General features: G+C 37.0%; 1 protein-coding gene and 2 pseudogenes across 1 annotated transcript; 2 read left to right on the top strand and 1 right to left on the bottom strand.

The window, feature by feature from the left end:
* Nucleotides 1–6269: 6269 nt before the first annotated feature.
* Nucleotides 6270–7298, top strand: LOC18008746 (annotated as a pseudogene).
* A 7094-nt stretch (nt 7299–14392) lies between these two features.
* LOC112085511 lies at nt 14393–19095 on the bottom strand (annotated as a pseudogene).
* A 1199-nt stretch (nt 19096–20294) lies between these two features.
* On the top strand, nt 20295–25646 carry LOC18008926 (auxin response factor 8). The gene is made up of 14 exons (XM_006391459.2): nt 20295–20854; nt 20977–21089; nt 21221–21319; nt 21425–21481; nt 21575–21730; nt 21818–21902; nt 22565–22655; nt 22775–22939; nt 23015–23137; nt 23249–23324; nt 23539–23686; nt 24039–24976; nt 25067–25257; nt 25351–25646. Exons 1-14 carry the CDS (start codon nt 20812–20814, stop codon nt 25469–25471), a joined length of 2406 nt encoding a protein of 801 aa, XP_006391521.1. The 5' UTR covers nt 20295–20811; the 3' UTR covers nt 25472–25646.
* Nucleotides 25647–25970: the final 324 nt, after the last annotated feature.

Below are 25970 nucleotides of genomic sequence, written 5' to 3'. Positions count from 1 at the left end.
CTGAATGCGATTAACAATTGGAAAGCTTTTCCTTTTCTCGTAATTGAGAATCTTTCATCTCCACCCCATCCACTCGTGATACCAATCTCTGCAAATAGATTCTCCATCTGAATCCGATCTTTCTCGATCCGCGAAGAAACCGTGTTTTCGTATATCCTACCGAGAAACAGATCCTGATTCTCATCACTCCAATTTCCAAATCCAGTCGGTGGGTTAAAGGCACCAAGATTGGGAACTTGCATCCCATGACCGTAATCTGTTTTCCACCATTGAATTACTACCGTTTTATTCGAACCCAGAAACCATAGATCCTTAATCATCATTGCAAAAGCACCACCGTCGCCATCTTTACCGTCGCCATCTTTACCGTTGCCATCTTTACTACTTATATTACGTTATATATATATATATTTATAAGTGTAGACGATTGTTAAATAACGTTAATACATGGGTTATATGAATTAATTTAAAATAATAAATAATTCAATAAATTTTTGTAATTTATGGATATATAATATTTTAGTTCCAACTATTGAAAATGGAGAATGTCACGTATATAATAGAATAACTTTCTAAATCTGGTAAAAAAATTACAAAATATGTTAAATAAAGAATTTGATATAATCAAATTATAACAAAATTTGTATAGTAATTATACCCGCGCGCCGTGGACAGGTACCTAGTTTTTTTTTAAAGTCCAACAGATTTTCGACGGTTTGTTCTGTCAAAAATTGTTATATCTATTTAAAACAGTTTGTCCCCTCATTTCTTCATGTCTCTATTTTTCTATGCATTTCTTCATATTTTCTCTATAAATTCCGGCTATTTTTTCTATTCCAGTGAGTTCGTCCCAAATCTTCTCTCCAATTCCAATTTCATCTCCTAATCATATTAAACATGTTAAGTTATCAATTTTTTTCTTTAGTTTTTTTTTGTTCTTTATTCAAAACTCACTTAGGTTTATAGTTATTAAGGATTTGTTAGTGTTATGAGGTTATTAATAAGGATTGGAATGAAATTGTTAGTTTTAAGGTTTGGGAATTTTTTGTGAATTTCGGATGTTTTCTATATTCAAAATGAAAAATGGTTTTAGTTTTTGTTTCTAAAATATTTGTGATATTTTTTTGAAGTTCAAAACGTTTTATAAAATTTTCTAAGTTTCCTATTTTTCTAATTTTCAAAATTAATATTCTTATTTTTTAAAATAAAAACGTTTTTAAAATCTAAAAACCATTTTTGGATTTTAAACCCCAAAATTTTAAAAGCAGAAAAACGTTTTATAAAAAATATATTTAAGTTTCAAAAATATTTAAATATATGAATATTTTGAAAAGCTTCTATTTTGAAAATTTTGAATTTTTTTTGAATTTTGAATTTATAATTTTTTATTTAGTTTATATAATCCGTCAGAAATTCGTCTGAAATTGTCTGTCGAAGATCCGTCGAAAACTAATATCCGTCTGAAATCCGTTAGAAAATGCAATCAAACATTCCGTAGTAATTTGGCGGAAATTTTCTACAATATTTTGATGGATTTGAATCTGTTGGAAATTTATGACGGAATTGTGACGGAATTTACTTTTTGACAAGCTAGAACTGACGGATAAAATTCCAACGGATTTGACTGTCAAAAATTGCTTGCTTTCTTGTAGTGTTAGGACATTTCAATAATCATCTTGCAAACACCACTCTCCAATCAATCAACATCCTCGTAGATGACCAAAGTCATCGTAATTTTTTCATGGACAACGAATTTGGCATGAGAGAAAGATATCAGCAGAACTTTAACCATGATGAGATGTTAATCTTTGGCATGAAATTCTTGATTCAATTTTTTCAAAACCGGGAACCGGCCGATTTATATTCATTTGGGGTTACTAGTTTTGAGAACTGGATTTTACTGGTCGGACTACATTCCGAATTATACCTGAATCGGAAATGTCATCAGTTTTCGGTTCGACAAAAATAAAATAGAAGTCGCTGACTTTAAAAGTTTCATTTTTCTCTTTTTGTCGCATTGAAATTTCTTTTTTCTTAGTTCCTCATTACTCGTTACAATCTGACTAAAAAGCAACGCAACAATAAAATCTAACGGTCCAAATCTTGTCACGGACTTGAACCCTAATTCTCCTACCATATTTTTGTTTTGTTTTCCACTTTCTCTCTGCAGCTGCAAATTTCTCAAGTGATCTTTACTTGTCTTCCTTAGAAGATAACATCCGCTTTGTACTAGAGATTTACAATGATTCTAATCATTTGGAGGAATTCAAATTACTACTCTTCTGGACATGTTAGATCCTATGGAAACAAGGAATGAATTTTTGTTCGAATTGCAAAATGCACATCCGAATGAAGATGCTAAGCGAGTGATAAAGGAAGTTTTTCTAAATCATTTCCTTAATTAGTATTCTCATGTGATAGCAATATTAAGGTATCAATCCAAAGGGATTAAGATTAACACACTAAAAATATAAGAAATTACTTAAGCTAAGCAAATCAGGGGTTTTGGTTTGATTAACTACTGAACAAATGATTAAAAGAAGCAATCAAAAACTCAAACAAGATTAACAATAAATAAAAAAGCAAAAATAGAAAAGGTCAACAGAAGTCAACTTAAAAGTCAACAAAAGTCAACATAAAAAGTCAACAAAAGTTAATGACGAAAATTCAAATGTCAACCAATAAAAAGCAAGTCTTTGGGCAAGGTAATTGATTAGGGGATGTTTAATGATAACCCATAATGTCTACAAACTCACAAAAGTGCTCATCTTTCAGTCTAGAACTCTATTTTTGACTAATCCTCTCTCAAGACACTAATCACTTTGTTAATACCAAATTTAAGAACTAATTCTCATTAGTAAAATTAGCAAACAAAAGCATTATAAATAAGTTCCATTAACTAATTAATCACATTAGACATCCATTCTCATAGGCTAATCATGAAAAACTCTTGCTTAGTTCTTTAGGGAATTTCATCAAACACCTTGTATTCATGAAATTCCCTAAGACCATTGATTAACTATTTCTAGCCTAATCAAGCATTAAGAACACTAAACAAGAAAGGAAACTATGGATTAAGACCTAGACATCAAAGATTTAAAATTAAAATCCCCTAATCTACCATGCCCAAAGACTATAAAGAACTCTACTCACTAATCATAATTAACACATCTAATCTTTTGCAAGAGGTGATGTTAATCATGATTAGAAGAAAAGATAAGAAGATGAGATGATAAGAAACAGCTTTAGATTGATTAAATCCTTCAGATATCTCTTAACAAACTCGTTTTTAACAAAAGGGGAAAAGAAACTCAAGAGAGAATGAAAGATAAAAGGTAAGATCTAGGGTTTTTCTCCCAAAAACTATTTATACTAGGGGTCTTGGACCGGGTCAGCCCAGGACAAACTGGGCACTGACCCGGCTCAGTTGGGTCTGGTGGCTGGTGTGCGAGATAGTCACGTCCATGGCTGACCCGCACACCCATCTCGCACCAAAAGGCGCTCAAGACTCCTAGATGGTCAACTCCTTTCTCAGCCGCACATCCATCTAGCACTTCATCTTCAATGTTCTTGTGCGGCTCAGTTCAGCTCCTTCCCCACTCGCAAGCCCTGGTCGCACACTCCAGAATGTGTATGTGCGAGATGGTCACTTCCTTGTCCAAGTCGCACGCCCAAGTCGATGTAATTTGCAAACACATGTGCTACATGGTTCCACTTCATGTCCAACTCGCAGGTCTATCTCGCACAGCATTGTGGACTTAGTCAAATTTGATTCTGGAAGTATCTACCTTGCTCAGAGTCTCCTTACACTCATTAATAAAGTTGCAACTTGTTTCCAGAGCATGAACATTCATGGGTGCGAGTTAATCAAGTCGCACACCCATGTCGCATCATTTCTCATTTTCTCGGACCACTCCGCATTTGATGCATCATAACTCCTGAAATACTGGTACAAATGGCTTGATTAAAACTCCAGTGGAAAGTTAACTCAATTATCTAGAATTTTTATGAGTAGTGCAAGTGCTTCAGAGGGATGGAAGGGTTCCTGGAGGGTTGATCTTTAACAAGCATTGCACGGGTCCAAATCGGCTTCTAGACATGTGTCCGTTCCGGAAACGTTATCTTCTTTCTCATAGCTCCAAATTGAATGATCTCAAACGTTCTGGAAAGAAGACTAAATTATCTTGAATCTTGATGAAGTCCTTGTAAAGTGAATCGGTCTGGAAATGCATTTTCCCTCGCAATCTTTGGAGCTCATTGGGTCGGTCTAAAACGGTGGGGAGACAGGTGCGTCTTCCGGTGAGTTTAACTCTCTGATCAAAACTCCAAATACAATGATTTTACCTGATCTAGATCCGTAATTCAATCTTCTCTAACTTTAATGAAGACCCTGTAAACCAAATCGGAGGGGAAGGCTTCCCAGTAACGACATCTTTGAGGCGTATCGGATTTCTCCGGAATGAGTGAGAGACATGTTTGTCTTCCGGTGGCCATATCGTTCGGCTCAGTGCTCCAAATGCCCTGATTCGAACTGTTATGGGTTCTTGACTCAACTATCTCCAATTTTCATGAAGACCCCGACAGCTGAATCGGACGGAAAAATCTTCCGGTAACGTGATTTCTGAGATGTATCTGCACCCAAGATTTTTGGCCGAGAAACTTAACCGCCAGTACGTGGTTTTGGCCGAGAGATCTACCCGCAAGAAGGATTTTGGCCGAGAATCTTCGACCATCAGTACAGAATTTTGCCGAGAACCTCAAAATTGCTCCTCTACACCATTTTTGATCATTTCAACTCCATTTCTTCATCTGAATCACATTCTCCACTCCAAATAAGCTCCACAAGCACCTGTTTAACACTCCAAACCATACAAAACTCTCTTGGACCTAATGCAATCTCCTAAGTCCTAAAACAATGTCTAAAGAACTAAAATATATGCAAATGAGACATGATTTGGACTTAAATATGTACACTAAATGATGCAATTTATGAATATATCAGCGAGTTAAAGAGACAGTACAAGAAGACTATCACATAAATTCGTAGTTTGAGAAATGGTGCTGTAAACATGGAGATACTATGATAGTTACTGGGAGCCTCCAAGTACAGGATGGTTGAAATGTAATTTTGATAGCAGTTGGCAAAATGGAAATAAGATCACAGGTATTGGCTGGATTATAAGAAACTAAACAGGCTCGCATATATGGCGGCCCTGACCTAAAGCTCATAAAACCCTAGCTTTAGGCGTCAAGTTAATATAATTTAATATAAATATTTGGGGCACCAAGTTTTGGTTAAGTTTCTTCATAGTCTATTGGTTAGCTTCTCCTTTTTGTCTCAAACAACCCAGGTTCAAGCTCTCACATTTATTTTATATATATATAAATATTTTATTCTTACATTTTGCTTTATGTGTCATATATATTAGGGTCGGCCCTGTGTTCAGGTCACTCTACCCTACAAGATGTCCCTTCTCCTTTACAGGCTGAAGCAATGGCGTTTCTTCAAGCGCTCAAGATTGTATGGATCAAAGAGTTGAGGTACGTCTGGTTTGAAGGAGATAATTTAGAACTGATTGACCTAATAAACAAGCAGGAAGAACACAATGAAATTGACAATTCCCTCATCGACATAAGGTCTAGGATGTCAAAGCTTCCGCAGTGTTCCTTAAGTCATAACAATCGTGAGAGGAATAGTGCTGCAGACAAATTAGCAAAGATGGCTACTTCATCCCCTATTTCTTATATTTCATTTAATATTCCTCCTAGTTGTTTAATGAATTATTTGTATTATCCGAATACATTATGATTTAATAAATTAGCTGTTGAAAAGAAAAAAAAGACAACCCTAATTCTCTATAAATATCTCATCCAATTAGTCTTAATTCAAAATGACCACTAAATCAGAAATGGCTTTAGCCATAATCAGTTTGTTGAAAAAAATTTGTATAATAAAATATAAATTTACAAACAATATTAATTAGATTTTATAATATTCTTTATGAATAAAAAGAAAATTAAACGCGAACTTCAAATTCAAATTACAGCGTATAATATATTTTGTAAGAAAATAAGCTTTTATAAGTATTTAATTAAAATTTCCTTTTTTCTATTAGACATGGCCTGACCCTAATTCTATAAAAGTCTACAATTTCCTTTTTTCTCTTCTACCATATTTTTGTTTTCTTTTCCACTTTCTCTCTGCCGCTGCAAATTTTCTCAAGTGATTCAATTTCTTTCTTGTGTAACTCACTTTCGAAACCCTAAAGATGCAATATTCAGACGAAGAATTCGTCAAGTTCTTAGGAGAAGGTTCTTACGGTTATGTTTATCTTGTCAGATACACAAAACACGACGGCTCTTCATTTCTCGCCGCCGTAAAAAACTCTTACGACCAAGACTTCCACAATCTTCAAAGAGAGTTTCAGATTCTGCGCGAAGTCAGAGGATCTTCGAGAATCATCGAATGCTTTGGGGACAAATTGGAACAATGTATCAGCTCTTACGGAAACAGAGTCCACAAATTGCTTCTCGAGTATGCATCCGAAGGTAGTTTAAGTTCTTTCATGGACAATTACACCGACAGAAAACTGCCTGTACCGATGATCCGAGACTTTACGCGTATGATTCTCCAAGGTTTGGTATCGATTCACGACCACGGTTATGTTCATTGCGATCTCAAATCCGACAACCTCCTTGTGTTCCCGTGTAAAGATTCTTCTTCTTACGAACTGAAGATCTCTGATTTCGGAAACTCGTTGCAAGTCGAAGAGAAACCTCATTATTGGGGAATCGATTTCCCGTTTGTTGGAACGCCGATTTACATGTCGCCGGAGTCTCTCTGTGGCGGCGCGAAGAAAACCCTAGATTTTTGGTCGTTGGGATGCTTGGTTTTAGAGATGTACACAGGTGTGATTCCATGGCAAGGGGTTGAAATCCATGATCTCGCGACTCGTTTCCGTAATGGTGAAGTTCCAGAGATTCCAGAGAGCTTGCCTTGTGATGCAAGGAAGTTTATTGAAACGTGTTTCTCAAAGAAACCTGAGGAGAGAGGAAGTGCGTATGAGCTATTGTTTCATCGGTTTTTGCGTCGAGAAGAAGAGAAGAAAACAGAGGAGAAGATTAGATCTTCAAAGAAATCGTTTCTATTGAAGTTAAGAATCAGGAGAGATTCAAAGAAACCAATGGATATCTCAGAGAAGAAGCCTTTGAAACTGAAGAATTTTCTAGAGGTTAAAAAGATGTTGAGTTAAGTCTTGAGGTTGAAGCAGAGCAGGTTCTGGGTAGAAGCGGTTTAATGAATTGAAGGGCATTTTTGTATAAAGATTAATTGGTTCAATTTTGAGTAAAGTCTTTTGGAGCCGAGGAGGTTCGATCTGGGTAGCAACGGTAGAATTTAATGAATTTAGGGACAACTTTGTATAAAGATTAATTGGTTAAAATGGTGTATGAAAATTTTGTGTATTTGCCATCGTATTTTTCATTTTTTTAACGTCAATATTATCTGTTTTATTACTGAGTTCCAAATAAATGATAGTGATCCTTATGGAGTATTTGTACAATACTGTTTGGTACACAGTAATGAAAAACAAAAGGAAAACTTGAAGAAATAGCTTCCTTTGTGAGTTCAGTTGATCTGCAGCTTTATTATCATTCCTTGGGATCAATCGATAATGGGTTGAATCACATTTGTTTTTCCATAGGAGAATGTTGTTGGTTAAGCTTAAAGACTTGTGTCACAAGTTATTCCTATTAGGATTAGGAGTCTTTATGTTTAGGAGTTATCTAAACATATTAGGAGGTATCTAGATATATTTGGTGTTATCTAAAAGGAAATTTGGCTTTCTAATAGGATAAGGTTTTGGTTCGATTAAATAAGCAGATGTCGACTTGTGACATACTTATGAGTTTTGGTTTTGAGAGCTTTAGTTTTGAGCAAGTTTCTAAAGCTAATAAAGAGAGCAATTCTTTATTAAACCTAAGTTCTTGATATAATACTTCTTTGAATTCTAGAATTGGTATCAGAGCAGCAACTAGAATTTAAGGAAGAGGATCTGTTAAAACAAACACCATGGGCGACATAATACTAGCGACTGACAAAATCAAAGACGGAGGAGGACCATCCTCTATTCAATGTCTGATGCTTACCACAACAAACTATACGGTTTGGTCAATGAGAATGAGGATTTGTCTCAAAGTACACAAAGTGTGGGAAACCATCGAGACAGGAAACACAGACGAGGAGAAGAATACCATGGCAATGGCCCTGCTATTCCAGTCCATACCGGAGACTCTTGTTCTACAGGTCGGTGAACTAGACTCGGCGAAGAAGGTATGGGACGCTATAAATCGAGACATATGGGAGCTGAGAGGGTAAAAGAAGCACAATTACAAACCCTTATGGCGGAATTTAATCGATTGAAGATGAAGGACAATGAAACAATTGATGACTTCTCTGGCAAACTATCCGAGATTTCATCAAAATCTACTGCCTTAGGAGTGAGCATTGAAACACCAAAGCTGGTCAAAAAGTTTCTTAAGAGTCTTCCTCGGAAGAAATGCATTCATATAGTGGCATCCGTTGAACAAGTCTTGGACCTTAATACCACAAGTTTTGAAGACATCATCGGACGCCTGAAAGCATATGAAGAACGTGTCTTCGAGGAAGAAGAAGAAGCTCAGGAAGACCAGTCCAAACTGATGTATGCAGACACAGAAAAACGGGATTTCAATGGCGAGAACAGAGGCAGAGGACGTGGAGGAAGGTTCTACTCTAGAGGAAGAGGCCGTGGACGTTTTAATGGAGAAAGAGATCAAACACGGAGTGTTGATTTATCTAAAATCACCTGCTATAGATGTGACGAACAAGGTCACTATGCTTCGAGCTGCCCAGACCGACTACTTAAGTTACAGGAAACACAGGAAAACAACAAAGACGATACCGAAGCAGCGGATGAACTTCTAATGCACGAGGTTGTTTACCTGAATAAAAAGAACTGCACACCAAGCAAGTATCAGGTAAATACTGGGGAAGAAAACCTATGGTATCTAGACAATGGAGCTAGCAACCATATGACAGGTGATCGAAGATATTTTACAAAGATTGATGACTCTGCTACCGGGAAAGTACGTTTTGGAGATGATTCGCGAATAGATATCAAAGGAAAAGGATCAATATCATTCATCGACAGAAACGGAGAACCAAGATGTATGAAGAACGTTTACTTTATCCCAGACCTCAGGAGCAACATAATCAGCCTCGGTCAAGCCACTGAAGCAGGCTGTGACATAAGGATGAAAGGAGACTACATAACAATGCATGACAGTGAAGGAAAGTTACACAAGGCGAGCAGATCACGGAACCGACTTTACAAAGTCCGAATGGGTATAACAGACAATGCGTGTCTGCACCTATCCACCATGAGTGAGTCTAGTAGATGGCATGCCAGACTTGGGCATATCAATCTAGAAAACATGAAGAATATGATACAAAGGGAGCTCGTAGAAGGGATTCCACAAGTAAACATCAAAAAGGAGTACTGTGGTTCATGTTTACTTGGGAAACAGTCAAGACAAGTGTTCCCTCAAGCTTCCTTGTATCGAGCCAATAAGAAACTTGAGCTCATTCATGGGGACCTTTGTGGACCTATTACACCAAGTACAGCAGGTGGAAACAGATATATCTCTGTAATCATTGACGATTACTCAAGATACATGTGGACAGTTTTGTTAAAAGAAAAAGGCGATGCTTTTGACAAATTTAAGAAGTTCAAAAGTTTGATTGAACAAGAATCAGGAGCAAGCATACAAGCATTCAGAACAGACAGAGGAGGAGAATTCGTGTCTCAGGAGTTTAACTCGTTCTATGATGAAACCGGTATAAAAAGGCAACTCACCGCACCTTATACCCCTCAACAAAACGGGGTAGTTGAGAGACGTAACAGGACACTAATGGAGATGTCGCGAAGTATTATGAAACACATGAGGGTGCCGAGTTATTTGTGGGGTGAGGAAGTGAGGCACTCAACCTATCTTCTAAATAGAGTAGCAACCAGAGCAATAAAAGACAGAACACAATACGAAGCATTCCGAGAGAAGAAGCCAAACATTAAACATCTTCGCATCTTCGGTTGTATAGGATATGAGAAGGTTGAGATGCCCCATCTGAAAAAATTAGATGACAGATCACGTATACTTGTTCACCTCGGAACTGAACCAGGTTCCAGAGTTTACCGAATGGTTGATCCTCAGAGTCGGAAGATTGTTGTAAGCCGAGACGTTGTATTTGATGAAGCGAGAAGCTGGAACTGGAACTCCATGGACTTAGATCAAAGAAGAGATGAAAGTTTCAGGATTGTATTCGGAGAAACTGGAAATCGTGGCATAAGGAAAGATGTCACGACAGAGTATGAAACAGAGCCACAAGAAGCAGAGTTTCCTGAATACGAGAATGAAGAAAACGATCATGATGTCATAACCGCTTATGAACAGAGTCCCAGAACTGCAGAGACTACAAATGCACAGCCGGAATCACCACTGGTTCTAAGACGATCAACAAGAGTTCCAGTAAGACCTAAACACCTTGAGGACTTCGTCATGCTTGTAGAAGAAGAAGGAGAAAAGCTTTTATTCTGTCTAAACGACGAGCCAAGGAGTTTCTTGGAGGCAAAAGAATCAAAGGATTGGATGCTTGCTTGTGAAGATGAAATATGTTCTATTAAAAGGAACAAAACTTGGAGTCTCGTAGATTTGCCAGCTGGAGCAAAACCAATAGGTTTAAAATGGGTTTTTAAACTTAATTGCAACTCAGATGGAAGCATTAACAAGCACACGGCAATATTAGTTGCTAAAAGATATGTGCAGAGGTATGGAGTTGATTTTGAAGAAGTGTTTGCTCCAGTTGCCAGACTAGAGACAGTTCGACTTTTAATCAGTCTTGCTGCATCCAATCAATGGGAGATACATCACTTGGATGTTAAAACAGCTTTTCTCCATGGAGAATTGAAGGAAACTGTGTTTGTCACTCAACCTGAAGGCTTTGAAGAGAAAGGATTTGAAGGAAAAGTTTCTAAACTACATAAAGCTTCGTATGGTTTAAGGCAGGCCCCTAGAGCATGGAACAACAAATTAAATCAGATATTGCAAGAGCTGAAGTTTGAAAAATGTTCTAAGGAGCCATCGGTATATCGAAAGAAAGTGAGTAAGGAACTTCTTCTGTTAGCTGTCTATGTTGATGATTTATTCATTACAGGGACAAATTCAGCCCTCATTGGCGATTTCAAGAAGGAGATGTCATTGAAATTCGACATGAGTGATCTTGGAAAGCTAACATACTATCTTGGGATAGAAGTATGCCAGCAAAAGGAAGGAATAACTCTGCAACAAAAGCGATATGCACAAAAGATTCTAGAAGAAGCAGGAATGGAGAACTGTAATTCGGCTCACATACCAATGGAAGCTAGACTGCAGTTATCAAAGTCTGAAGAAGAGAAAGAAATCGATGCAACATGGTATAGAAAGAATGTTGGATGTCTACGCTATCTCTTACACACAAGACCAGATATGTCCTTTTGTGTAGGAGTACTAAGTAGGTATATGCAGAATCCAAAAGAGTCTCATGGAGCTGCCATGAAACATTGTTTGAGATATCTGCGAGGTACCACCACTTTTGGTCTAATGTTTAAGAGCTCTACTCCAAGAATACCGAAGCTAATTGGTTACAGTGATAGTAGTCATAACGTTGACCTTGATGATGGTAAAAGTACAGCAGGAAATGTCTTCTATCTCGGTGAAAGTCCAGTGTCTTGGTGCTCACAAAAGCAGGACACAGTAGCTTTATCTTCTTGTGAAGCCGAGTTTATGGCTGGAACTGAAGCAGCAAGACAGGCAATATGGCTTCAGAATTTACTTAGTGAGGTCATCGGTGTGTCATATGAAAGGATTACCATAAGGATTGATAATCAATCGGCCATTGCTCTCACAAGAAACCCTGTGTTTCATGGAAGAAGCAAACACATTCATAGAAGATATCATTTTATAAGGGAGTGTGTGGAGAATGGTCAAGTAGAAGTAGAACATGTTCCAGGAAGCGAACAAAGAGCTGACATTTTGACAAAGGCGCTTGGAAGAGTTAAGTTAAGGAAATGAGAGAGCTGTTGGAGTTCAAGATTTGGAGTTAAGTGACTTCAAGCTTAAAGGGGAGATTGTTGGTTAAGCTTGAAGACTTGTGTCACAAGTTATTCCTATTAGGATTAGGAGTCTTTATGTTTAGGAGTTATCTAAACATATTTGGAGTTATCTAGATATATTTGGTGTCATCTAAAAGGAAATTTGGCTTTCTAATAGGATAAGGTTTTGGTTCGATTATAAAAGCAGATGTCGACTTGTGACGTACTTATGAGTTTTGGTTTTGAGAGCTTTAGTTTTGAGCAAGTTTCTAAAGCTAATAAAGAGAGCAATTCTTTATTAAACCTAATTTCTTGATATAATACTTCTTTGAATTCTAGAAATGTCACTAATCCAGTTATGAACTCTGAAATTATTCTCAAGTCCATTGTCCAGTTTAATGACCATTTGATTTTCTCCTTTAAAAATAATTTTCCATTAGCCTCTTGATCACATTAGATGCATCGCCATTAGTAGAGCCTGTAATTCAGCTTCAAGTTTGGTGAGGCTTCCATTCTTGTTGCAGGCTAAGATTGTAGGAAACGTGGCTTCAAAAGTAGCATTTGGGGTCTGTTAAGACCTGATTAGCACCTCGATATCCTCTCCGAATAACCAGTAGAAGTTTCAAGTGAAAGTGTTTTGGATCAGTTCTTTCGGATTTGATCGTGAAAAGGAGAAGAATATCAAGAATAACAAGAGAAACAAAAGTCTCCATTATAACATCTTGTATAGCTGTTATTCGCACCTCGTTCGTGACTTATGAGAATGGTGTTCTATATGGACTTACAGAATATAATATGTTTATTTGTAAGTCATAATCATTTCAAGTCAAGTTGACAGATTATTTAGTTATAATGCAGTCAAAATCAAAATCGTGTTTGTCCCTCGAAATGTACCTGTGCTAATGTTTGTTGGGGTCGAAGTCCACGAGTAAGATGGACTGGCTACGATGGCCAAGAGACAAACCAAAGTGCAAAAAGAAGATCAATAAAATGGTTCTAAACAAAAGTTCAAGTAAAAAAGAAGGTATTAAAAAGGAAATGAGTTGTTGGTCATTTCAATCGATTCTCCTCTTCTTCATGTTATGAGTTGAGTCGGTTTGGTTCTTCGATTTTTTAAGTAGTTTAGTTTGGGAGAAAAGTTATCGAATAAAATGAACAAAAATTTGGTTCAGTAGTCGGTTAATGTGGTTCAGTTACATGTTTTAAATTCTTTACCAAAATTCGGTTCAATAATTGGTCTATTCGGTTTGGTTATCTAGCTTTGAGGAATTTCGTATATTTTTTAAAAAAATATGGTAAAATTCAGTGAATTTTGATTCATGCCCACTAGAAATTGTTGACAAAAAAAAGAAGAGTGACGAAAAAAAAAACAAATCGAAGAACCGATCGATTTAAAAGTAAGTTAAGTAACCAAACCGAAAATCCGAACTACCTTAAGTAAAACGAAAATCCATCTTATGAATAAGTATGCTTTACTGACTGATTTTTACAAGTAAAACAAATTCACTTCTATTTATTTTCTGATTGATTTTCGTTTTACTTCGTTATTCCCGACAATCATAAACAGAACATTTTTTCATACTTTTCAAAACTCATATTTTCGATCTAACCAAAAAAGAAATATTTTTCATTCATTTCTTCCACTCAAATATCAGATTTTTATATATAAAAAACTGATTCACCTGTTGATAGTTTTCGTAATAAATGTTCTCTCTATTTCCAAAAGGAATATATAATACAAAAATGAAAATTTTATTAACCAAATAAATAATATTTGACGGTGAAGATAAGGAAGGAGAAGCGAAATCCAACGATCAGAAGCGAGGTGATGACACTGTAGAGTACTGACACCATACCACCGCTCATAATTGTGGTGAGTAGGTCCCTCACTCTCACTTCTCTGCTCAGCTTTCCACCGGGTCCAGTCGGGTCAATTCCGATCCACCCGGGTCCCTTATAAATTGCTTGCTGTCCATTTCTAAATTTCCGTCCCATATCTATTTTTTTGTTTGTTTAAATAATCATCTGTAATAATTAATTTTTACAAAATGAAATCTCGTTCTCGTTAATTGAAAAACAAAGTACAATTGAATTAATTAATACTGATTTATAGTTCAAACCGGTAATCTCAAACTAAATTAATTAATACTAATTTATAGTATACCAGTTTAAAGACTCTATATTTACGTTATGTATTTATAGACTCTTTATATCAATAGTTTCCTTCAAAATAGGACGAAAATACTAAAAAAACCTATCTTACTTACCAATCGCTGAAAAAGAGCAGAATGCAGTGCCCTGGTGAAAAGATCTGCAAGCTGAAGATCAGTCTTAACATTGAGAAGCTTGAAGAAACTTGCAACCATTCTTTCACGAATACTATGACAATCGTTTTCAATGTGTTTCGTATGTTCGTGGAAGACAGGATTTCGAGCAATATTGATGGCCGAAGTGTCGTCACAAAATAACAAAGTAGACTTAGCTAAAAGTATTTGTAACTCCTTGAAGAAGTGAGTAAGCCATACCAGTTCATCTGAGACAAAAGAGAGACTGCGATACTCAGCTTCGGTCGAGCTTTTTGAAACTACTTGCTGTTTCTTCGATTTCCAAGATATCAAAGAAGTTCCCAAGAAGATACAAAAGCGAGAGTTGGAACGACGAGTATCTTGACAACCCGTCCAATCTGCATCTGCAAAAGCCTGAATTTGAAGTTCAGATTTAGCAGAATAAAACAGACCTTGCCCAATGGTTCCTTTGATGTAGTGTAAAATCTTGAGAACATCTTGATCGTGAGCCTGTCGTGCAGCTTCCGAGTATTGGCTAAGCTTGTTGACTACAAATGTGATGTCAGGACATATCATTTGTAAGTACATTAGTCTGTCGATGAGACGCCTTTAGGACTTAGCATCAACCAGATCACCGCCATTATCTTTGGAGAATTTCTGAATAGGATCCATAAGTATACTGGAAGGCTTGCAACCAAGTAAACCTACATCATCGAGTAAGTCAAGAGCATATTTACATTGACATATATAAATCCTCTCATTTGTCCGTGCAATCTCCAGTCCAAGAAAGTATTTGAGGGGACCAAGATCACGCAGTTTGAATAAAGATTTGAGTTGGGACTTCAATATATCAACTTCGGTGTCATTATTGCTCGCAATGATTATATCATCGACATAAACAAGGACGCACAGAAATACATTAGCAGTGGTTTTGATGAAACAAGAAGTCGATGAAAACTTCAAAAACCACTGCCTTGAGGCTTGTTTAAGGCCGTACAAGGACTTTTGCAACTTGCAAACAGCATTTGATGGAAGCAAGTCCCCCTTTCTGTCAGCGTATTCTAGAGGCAATTTCATGTAAATCTCTTCATCGAGATCTCCATCTAATTGATGAAGAGAAAAACCATGAATTGCAGAGAGAGCAAGAATGATTTTGACCATTGTTTGTTTAACGACATGAGAGAATGTTTCAGTGTAGTCAACTCCCTCCTGCTGCGTATAACCCTTGACGACTAAACGAGCCTTGTAACGCTCAACAGTCCCATCTGCATTGAACTTGACCTTGTAGACCCACTTACATCCAATTGGTTTTTTACCGGGAGGCAGAGTACAAATGATCCAAGTTTCAGTGCTTTCTAAAGCATTTATCTCATCATCCATAGGATCATCCCAGACTAGAAGTTGCTTTGCCTCAGCATAGGTGGTGGGTCCTTTGATTTTGTCAATGGAAACAAGGAAGGAGATGTATGATTGGGAAAGTTTATTGTAAGAGAGGAATTTGGAAATTTCATGAATGGTTGAGGAACCGACAGAGTTGCAATAGCAATCTTGGAGATAAGCATGTTTTTTGGATTTCCTGTGAGAAGAAGTATCAGATGGAGAAGGAAAGGTATCTCCGAAGTGGAAGAGGATACAAAATTCTCACGAGTCAAAGATTGAGAATCTGAAGATTCAACAGGAATATAAGAAGAATGCTTATCTACAAGTGGATTTAGTGATGGGGAGGGAATCAAATCAGGAAAGAACTGAATATCAGTCGGAGAATGATCTGATCCAAGGAAGGGATATAAATCTTCATGAAAGACAACATGTCTTGAAATGGAAATGGAATTAGATTCAAGATCGAGAAGTTTGTAACCTTTGACTCTAGGAGGATAACCAAGAAAAACACATGCACAAGCTCGGGGTTCAAATTTATGACGACCCTTTGGTGATGTAGAGGAATAGCAAATACAACCAAAGGTTTTTAATTGATTGTAATCAAGAAGTTTCTTGGTTAAGAGCTCAAAGGGACTCTTGTTGTGAAGCACAGGAGCAGGGAGTCGGTTAATGAGATGAACTACAGTAAGAATACAGTCACCCCAATATGGGAGAGGAATATGGGATTGAAAAAAGAGAGAACGAGCCACATTTAAAATGTGTTGATGCTTGCGTTCCACAATAGAGTTTTGTTGGGGTGTTTCAGGGCAGGAGTGAAATAGCACAATGCCTTTAGATTGATAAAATTTGGTGAAGTTGAGTTCTGAAGCATTGTCAGATCTAACCCGTTTTACTTTTCTTTCAAATTGAGTTTCTATCATTTGGATAAAATTGGGAAAGACCTGAAGAACATCGGATTTAGTTTTAAGTAAGTATACCCATGTAACTCTATAACAATCATCTACAATGGTGAGAAAGTACTTAAAACCATCATGAGTAGGAGTAGAGAATGGACCCCAGATATCAATATGTAATATATCAAAAATATTTTCACTGAGATTATTATTAGAAACAAAAGGAAGATGTCTTTGTTTTGACAAATGACAAGTTTTACAATGAAAATCTGTATTGGTCTTTTGAGAAGGAAAAAAAAGTATAGATTGCATAGGTTGCAATTTGGAAAGGGAAGGATGCCCTAACCTCTTGTGCCAGGTATCTATAGAAGAAACAGAAGCAGTTACGGGTGTATGAAGAGAGTCTTTGAGAGAGACCGACTCTATATCCATGAAGTAAAGGTTAGCCACTTGTCTACCCATTCCAATTATTAATCCCGTGGAGGATCCTGAATGGCACAAGAGAACTCATCAAACCAGAATCGACAATGAATGCTATTGGTCAAAGAACTGACACTAAGAAGATTGAATTTGAATTGAGGGATATAAAGAACATCAGATAGAACAAGAGTACTACCCAAATGGATATTTTCTATCTCAACAATGCTCACAGAAACTTCATTAGGAAGGGTTACAGTGGTGTTAGAAAGAGATTTAAAAGTTTGAAAAAATGATTTTTGATGTGAAATATGGTTAGTTGCTCCTGTGTCTATCACCCAAGCATTCAATGTAAGTAGATTTTCATTTGTTGAACAATTGTAAGACTTATCAATTCCCGCAAAAAAACAAATGATAGAGGGAAAATATTTACCAGGAATTGGACTCGGGGTGGATGAGGAATGGAGATTAGCTGAGAAAGAGTGAACTTCTAGACTGATCTGATCATTAGGAGGCTGCAACTTACTGCTGAGGAAGGAAACCAGCTGCTGTATCTGAGTTGTGGATAAATCGGCTTGAGAAGACAAGTCAGTAGAGTCAACGTCAGACAAAGAGATGTCACCAATAGCAGCATTGGCCGAAACTGTTGATTTCTGACTTGGTTTCGAGCCTGTTGGATATCTATGTTTCTTATAACAGGGGTCCATAATATGTCCAACACGATGATAGTAAGTGCAATATGGCCTTTCCTTTTTCACATAGCCATTTGATGGAGTTTCTGATGAAGCCTGAACAAATTTACCACCAGACTGAGGTTGTTGTTGAGAGACTTGGAAAGCTGCAGGCGTGGTGAGATCAGTTGAAGTTGTTTGACAAGCATTTCGTTGACTATCCTCGTTATGAAGTAGATTATAAATCTCAGACAAAGATGGCAGATTCTTCTTCATGAGAAAGCGACTCCTGATACTCTCATAGTTCTCATTTAGTCCCATGAGGAAATCAATGACTCGATTAGTCTCATTCTCAGCTAACAGAGCTTCAACAGTTAATGGAGTCACTTATATATTAGACAATTCCTCCCAAAGTGCTTGAGTCTGAGTATGATATGAAAAAAGATCCAAGCTACCTTGACGGAAAGAATGAATCCGATGGCGAAGTTTGTATAGTCGTGGAAGATTTGACTTATGAAAACGAGTGTGGAGATCAGACCAGATATCTGAAGTATTTTTGAAATACATAATACTGGTATAGAACTTCTTCGATATGCTGTTCAGAAGCCATGATTTGACCATAGTATTGCAACGACACCAGATCTTGAAGTAAGGATCAGATTCAGCAGGTTTAACTATTGATCCATCCAGAAATCCCATCTTTTTCTTAGCCTCTAAGCTAGTAGTCATAGTAATGATCCAAATACCATAGTTATTCCCATCTAATGGTTCCGATGCTAAAACTAGGCCAGGATGATCAGAGCTATGTAGATGATAAAGGGAGTGGATGTTATCGGGATTGTTAGATACCTTGAACTGATCCGATGATGATGAAGAAATAGATCTGCGACCATAGGTGCGATTCGCAAAACCAGAGACGAAATCCGCTGCTTCCGATGTTACATGAGTTGGATTTGAGGCCGATGCTTCGTAACGAGTCTTCGGAGACGTCGGAGCTGCTGAATCTGGTGTAGATGAACGATATTTCGACTTTCACTTTCGTTTTCCCATTGAGAATCGATATCAGCGAAGAGACGATGGAGAATCGTACAAAGAATGCTGAATCGCACAGAAAAACTAAGAAAAAAGCTCGTCAAGGAGATGAAGAGACGAAGTGAGCTGAAAGAAACGAAAATGATGGTGGTTTTCCGGTGAGAAACCGGCAAAACAACCAAAATCGAAAATTAAAGAAACGAGAAGCGAAAGAAAAGTTTCTTAGAGATTTCAGATGCTCTGATATCATTTTACCAAATGAAATCTCATTCTCATTAATTGGAAAGCAAATTACAATTGGAGGTTTATATACATTTGACCAGGTCTAAACCGGTAGCTTCGAACTGAATTAATTAACATTAGTTTATAGTATACCAATTTACAAACTCTGTATTTACGTTATGTATTTATAGACTCTGTATATCAATATTAATCACTAAACTTAAATAAATAATAAAGTTGATCGATATCAGGTGAGGTATTCAAATTATCCTTAATATTTATATTAATTTATTGATTATTCAAAAATTATCTTTAATTTTAATTAATTTTCTAAATTTTTTCAATCATATATATTGACCGCATTCACTCTTTTTAGAAACTATCAAAATTAACTAAATATAGTATACCAATTTACAAACTCTGTATTTACGTTATGTATTTACAGACTCTGTTTACAGATTCTGTATATCAATATTAATCACTAGACTTAAATAAATAGTAAAGTTGATCGATATCAGATGAGGTATTCGAATTATCCTTAAATGTTTATATTTTATTAATTATTCAAAAAATTATCTTTGGTTTTGTTTAATTTTCTAAATTTTTTCAATCATATATATTGACCTCATTTATAGAAACTATCAAAATTAACTAAATATCCATCCCATGTTCAATTATGTTTAAATAATTACAACTTAAGTAAGATAGTTTAAAATATCTAAATATGTAATATAAACCTGTAAAAGCCGAGATAGCTTAATTGCCTTATTTTTTTTCTAAACTCTCCAAATTTTACAATGCTATTAAATATGTTATATTATCGAATTTTCTAATTTTTTTGATCCTATATGATATTTTTAATATAAATAGTTAGTTTTTGATTATCTTATCTACTATTTCTCGCTCTAACACTATTAAAATTGTTTAAAAAATCTTTTTTTATGTTCATTTTATTCAAATCGTGAAAATTTATATAGTAATTTTAGCTACAAAGTATCCATATATTCTTATTACCGTATTTTACAACCTTATGTCTATTGAACCTATATCAGATAGTATTTTATCAATTTCCAATAACTCGTTTTCAATTAATTTTCAATATCCGAATAATCCGTTTCCGACTTTCTTACCCGCTATTTATCATCCGGATAATAAGCCATCAATATAATAAAAATGTGAAACACCTCTCTAACTCTCTCTCTCTCTCTCTCTCTCTCTCTCTCTCTCTCTCTCTCTCTCTCTCACCTATCTCTTTCTCTCTCCCTCACTACTGTTTGAAGTCTAGACAGCGACGGAAACTGCTTCGAGGGATTTTAAATGCCACGGAAAGCGAAGTGAGACAGATTTTCCTTATCTTCTTCCTCTATCTCTCTTCCTTTCTCCACAAAGATTTGACTGCGAGCGTTTTTGTTGTTGTCTCTCTTCTTCAAATGTTCCAATGCGTATCTGCTCAGCTTTTGTTCTCAGTGTTCTAATGGTAAAAGCCTGATTTTTTTCGAGCTTCTGCGAAATGGGTTTTCTCTGATTCGCCGGTGAGAGAACAGTGTGAAATTTTGGGTGGGGGTAAGAAGAGAAAAAAGGAGATGGAGAAGGAAGAATTTGTCTTCCTCAAGCTCAAGATTTATAGCTGGTGTAGTAGCTGGAAGTGAAGAAAAAATCGTACGGAAAATTAGGGTTTTGCTAATTTCAGTTTTTAGTGTTTTGAAGAAAGCAAGATTTTGGGGGTTTCTCTACTCTCTAAAACATGAATCTTTCAACATCTGGATTTGGTCACCAGAGTCATGAAGGTAAGTGAAAAAAGAAAGAAATTGTCTCTCTTTGCTTCCCAAGTTTCATTTTCAATATTCGTTTTCTTGATTAGTTCATTTTCAGGATTAGTTTTCTTGAATTCCGTGTGTTGTGTAAACAGGAGAAAAGAAGTGTCTTAATTCTGAGCTATGGCATGCTTGTGCTGGACCATTGGTCTCTCTTCCATCATCTGGAAGCCGAGTTGTCTATTTTCCACAAGGTCACAGCGAACAGGTTCTTAAGACCAAATCTTTAATCAACGGTTTTGTGTTTTTTTTTTCTTTTCATTCTTTAGATTTGTTTTGCATTTATGATGGGAACTTGCAAAGAAGTCTCAAAGCTAAGGAGCCTTTTTCTATTTATAGGTTGCTGCTACTACTAATAAGGAAGTTGAGGGTCACATACCCAATTACCCAAGTCTACCACCACAACTAATATGTCAGCTCCATAATGTTACAATGCATGTGCGTAGTTTGTTAGTTCCCTGTCTTTTTCTCTCAATAACTGAAGTGGTTTTTTTTGGGATGTTGTGTTGTAAGTATGGGATGTTTGTTTTTGTAATTTTTTAGGCAGACGTGGAGACTGATGAGGTGTATGCCCAAATGGTACTTCAACCATTGACACAGGTTAACTGATTGGTTTTAATATTTGTTTATAGGTTAATGCAATGATTCTTTTGAGCTGTCATTGATTGTTTAGTTACTGCTTTTGGGTTTTAGGAGGAGCAGAAGGATACGTTTGTACCGATTGAGTTGGGAATCCCGAGCAAGCAGCCTAGCAATTATTTCTGCAAGACTTTGACAGCGAGTGATACTAGTACACATGGAGGGTTTTCTGTTCCTAGACGTGCTGCTGAGAAAGTTTTTCCTCCATTGGTAGGTACTTTTGCTTAGTATTGTGGGTAATTCTAATACTGTGAGATATGTACTCCCTGAGATATCTCGCCTTTTTCCATTCTGTAGGATTACACACAGCAGCCACCAGCACAGGAGTTGATTGCAAGGGATCTTCATGATAATGAATGGAAGTTTAGGCATATCTTTCGCGGTAGGTCTCACCTTTCTTCTTTGAGTCGATCCTTTTAACTAAATATAGCTGCGTTGTTGAGTTGGTTTAGTCCTTGGCTCCATTTAGTGCTGGCCGTGATCATTTTTATGTGGCTGTTTAGTATGTTCTTAGAAGTTTTGGGTATATTATTTTGATGCAAGAACAAGGTTATGTATTCTGTTTTGGAAATGGTATATGCTTTTATGCACGTATTCTAAATAGCTAGTTCTAGGCGGTGCTTTGAAGTGTAGTTAAAAAGAAGGGAAGTGAAAAACAATCCAAAAAGAATGGTGTTATGAGATATCATGGACATCTAGTAAATACATAAGCTCTCCAACAAAATCAGAATCATATCCTTTTGACGGATGTTTAGTGCTAAATTTGGAAGATAAGTTTTTGGAGAAGTGACGAACTTGCTGATACTAACAAGAGACCAATGATGTCTCCACAAAACGAAATTCAGTTTTCATTTTGTTTATTTGATTTCTGTTAAGTTAATATATACAGTCGCAATGGTCTTCTGTTCCCACTCCCCTTGTTTGGTTATGTTTTATAGATAAATTTTATGCATTCTCGTAGTTATATAACTTGTTGACAATTGAAGTCCCTTTTGTTGTTCTTTCTTTGCCAATTTCTTACATTTCCCTGGTGTATTATTGCAGGACAGCCCAAACGGCATCTGCTTACAACTGGTTGGAGTGTTTTTGTCAGTGCCAAGCGACTTGTGACTGGAGATTCTGTCATTTTCATCAGGTTTTACTCTTCCTGTGTACACTCCTTTACTGCATATTGATTATTTACTCTTCCTGTGTACACTCCTTTACTGCATATTGATTATTGATTACCATATTAACCTTATTTCCTGTTTTCAGGAATGAAAGGAATCAACTCCTTTTGGGAATTCGTCATGCCAGTCGACCACAGACTATTGTACCATCATCTATGTTATCTAGTGATAGCATGCATATTGGACTCCTCGCTGCTGCTGCTCATGCGGCTGCAACTAATAGCTGTTTTACAGTGTTTTATCATCCAAGGTTGGACTGCTTCCACTGCTTCTTCCTCCTCACAGTATCTTATAAATCATTAACTGGTATTCTCCTCATGTTCAGGTCTAGCTCATCTGAGTTTGTGCTACCACTTCCCAAGTACATTAAGGCCGTTTTTCACACGCGTATTTCAGTCGGGATGCGCTTTCGTATGCTCTTTGAGACAGAAGAGTCAAGCGTTCGAAGGTAAAGTTAACTTGGAAGTGCAATTCTGAAATATCTTTCTGTTTCCTGGTCATAGTGTCACACTCATGTTGTTAACAACTCATATTCTGAGAATAACGTGGTATCTTTCAGGTACATGGGTACTATAACTGGCATTGGTGATCTGGATTCTGTTCGTTGGCCAAACTCTCATTGGCGGTCGGTGAAGGTAATTCATATTTCAACCCTTTAGTTCATAACAAAGATGATGATGCGCCAGAATCTGATGATTTATTCTCTATCTTGTTTCAGTAGTTTACTCTATCTTCTGGTATCTGTTAAGAGAATGATTGATAACAAATGTATAAGTACTTTCCTTTCAGCTGAGAAATTTTTCTAAAAATTCCATTTAACATTGAAAGATCCAAACATTCTTGATGTAGGTTGGTTGGGATGAATCGACCGCTGGAGAGAGACAGGCAAGGGCTTCTTTATGGGAGATTGAACCTCTTACCACTTTTCCCATGTATCCATCACTGTTTCCTCTCAGGCTAAAGCGTCCTTGGCATCCGGGCGCATCGTCAATGCACGGTATCCACCATTGGCCTCCTGTTTGTAGGATATTAAACAATCATGCTTAGACTAACTATTTGACCTGGTATTAGTTGAAAATATGGGGAAGATAAGATTAGTAGACCAAATTTAAGGCATGAAGTTTGAGCAGAAAAGAAAATTATTTATTTAATGTTGTTTGAGAAAAGTTGCAGATGGTAAGCCTATCTTTCTCAATATGTAAGTGTTAGTGATGCAGCTGCAAAAATTTATTTGTGAGCATGTTAGAATTCTAGATTCTTATGATAGGTTAGCTTTGAGGGGCCTTGGGTTGTTGCCAAATATCGTTCGTTCTTCTTAGGTAATTGACATAGTTGTTGTAATGCTACAGATAGCAGGGGTGACATAGCAAGTGGCCTAACATGGTTTAGAGGTGGAGCTGGAGAGAATGGCATGCTTCCCTTAAACTATCCATCTGCTAGTTTGTTCCCATGGATGCAACAGAGTCTACTAGGAACTGATCAGAATCAGCAGTACCAAGCAATGTTAGCAGCCGGTTTGCAAAACATTGGAGGTGGAGATCCTCTAAGACAGCAGTTTGTGCAGCTCCAAGAGCCAAACCACCAATACCTTCAACAATCAGCTTCTCTCCACAATTCTGATTTGCTGCTTCAGCAACATCACCAAGCATCATCACAGCAGCAACTCCCTCGCCATCTTCTGCAAGCTCAAACTCAGATGACTGAGAATCTTCCTCAGCAGAACCTGCGACAAGAAGTTAGTAACCAAGTAACTGGACAACCACAGCAACCAAACCGTGTGTGGCAGCATTCTGATTTGCTCTCTCCTTCGTTCATGAAATCAGATTTCGCAGACTTAAACAACAAATTCACCTCAACAGCTAATCCAGTACAACAGCAAAACTCGACCCTTCAGGGCTCTGGAGATGGTAGCAATCTCTTGAACTTCTCTATAACTGGTCAGTCATCTGTACATTCTGAGCAAATACCGACACAGGTTTGGTCTCTTAAACACTCTCATCCTGAAACTAACGAATTTTCCGAGCCGTTGTCTCTTCGACAAGCCTATGGTGGAACAAGTCCTTCTCTGGAACCTCCAAATACACAAAACCTCTCTCTCTTTGGTGTTGATTCGGACTCTGGACTTTTCCTCCCAACCACGGTTCCTCATTTTGGTACTTTGTCAGCAGATGCTGATACCTCCTCAATGCCACTAACAGATTCTGGATTCCAGAATTCGTTATATGGATCCATGCAAGACACTACCGAGTTATTGCATGGAGCTGGACAGACAAAGAACTTTGTTAAGGTGCTGTTTTAAGTAAATTTTTGATTTTTCTTTCACCCATTCGTTTGTTGTATAGAACAGTAATAGTGGATGGTTCATGATTATGTGCAGGTTTATAAATCTGGTTCAGTGGGGCGTTCACTCGACATATCTCGGTTTAGCAGCTATCATGAGCTGAGAGAAGAGTTGGGTAAGATGTTTGATATCAAAGGGTTGTTGGAAGACGCCTTTAGATCAGGCTGGCAGCTTGTATTCGTGGACAAGGAGGATGATGTACTTCTTCTCGGCGATGATCCTTGGGAGTTAGTACATTTTCTCTTTCTCTTCCTCTTCATATAAGATTTGGGAGTTTTACACAAACTGTGATTGAAAGAAATGGTGAAAAAATCTTGCAGGTCATTTGTGAATAGCGTGTGGTACATAAAGATTCTGTCGCCGGAAGATGTGCAGAAAATGGGAGAACATGGTGAAGGAGGCAGCAACGGTTCCTACCCACAGAACCTGACCCATTTCTAGAACAATTATATCCATCTCTTATCATCCTCTCGACTGTTTCTATTTACTTGTCTCGTTTGGACGTTTATATGTATGTTATCCATTTCGCAAGAACTTCTAGGGCATTGTCCTCAGACATAAGATCCTGTATTAGGTAATGTTAACTCAGGTTGTTAATCGTTATAACTCTTCCTTAGTTGTGTGATTATGTCTTTTTGTGTTTATAGTTGTCAATTTTTCAAAAGATAATTTAGGAATACACGATGGATCAATCAAGGTCCGGTGTGCCACGACAACACGTTTTGCCTCACTTGAATTGAAAATTAGACGAATATTGCGTTGTAACATGAGGGAAATCAATACAACAATTTGATCACATAATCAATTATCTCAATAGCAAGAAGTAAAGGCGGTTGAAAGCAAAAAGCTTGAATCTTGTGTGTTACACAAAAGAAAAATTAAAGTCTACACAACACTGGGGCTTACAAGAAACTCTAACATGAAACAAGCTAGAATCAAA

This window comes from Eutrema salsugineum, unplaced genomic scaffold (genome assembly GCF_000478725.1).
Source record: "Eutrema salsugineum unplaced genomic scaffold, Eutsalg1_0 scaffold_9, whole genome shotgun sequence".
NCBI lineage: Eukaryota > Viridiplantae > Streptophyta > Magnoliopsida > Brassicales > Brassicaceae > Eutrema > Eutrema salsugineum.
The sequence above is the reverse complement of the archived record's forward strand: the minus strand, read 5'-3'. Positions and strand labels throughout refer to the sequence as shown.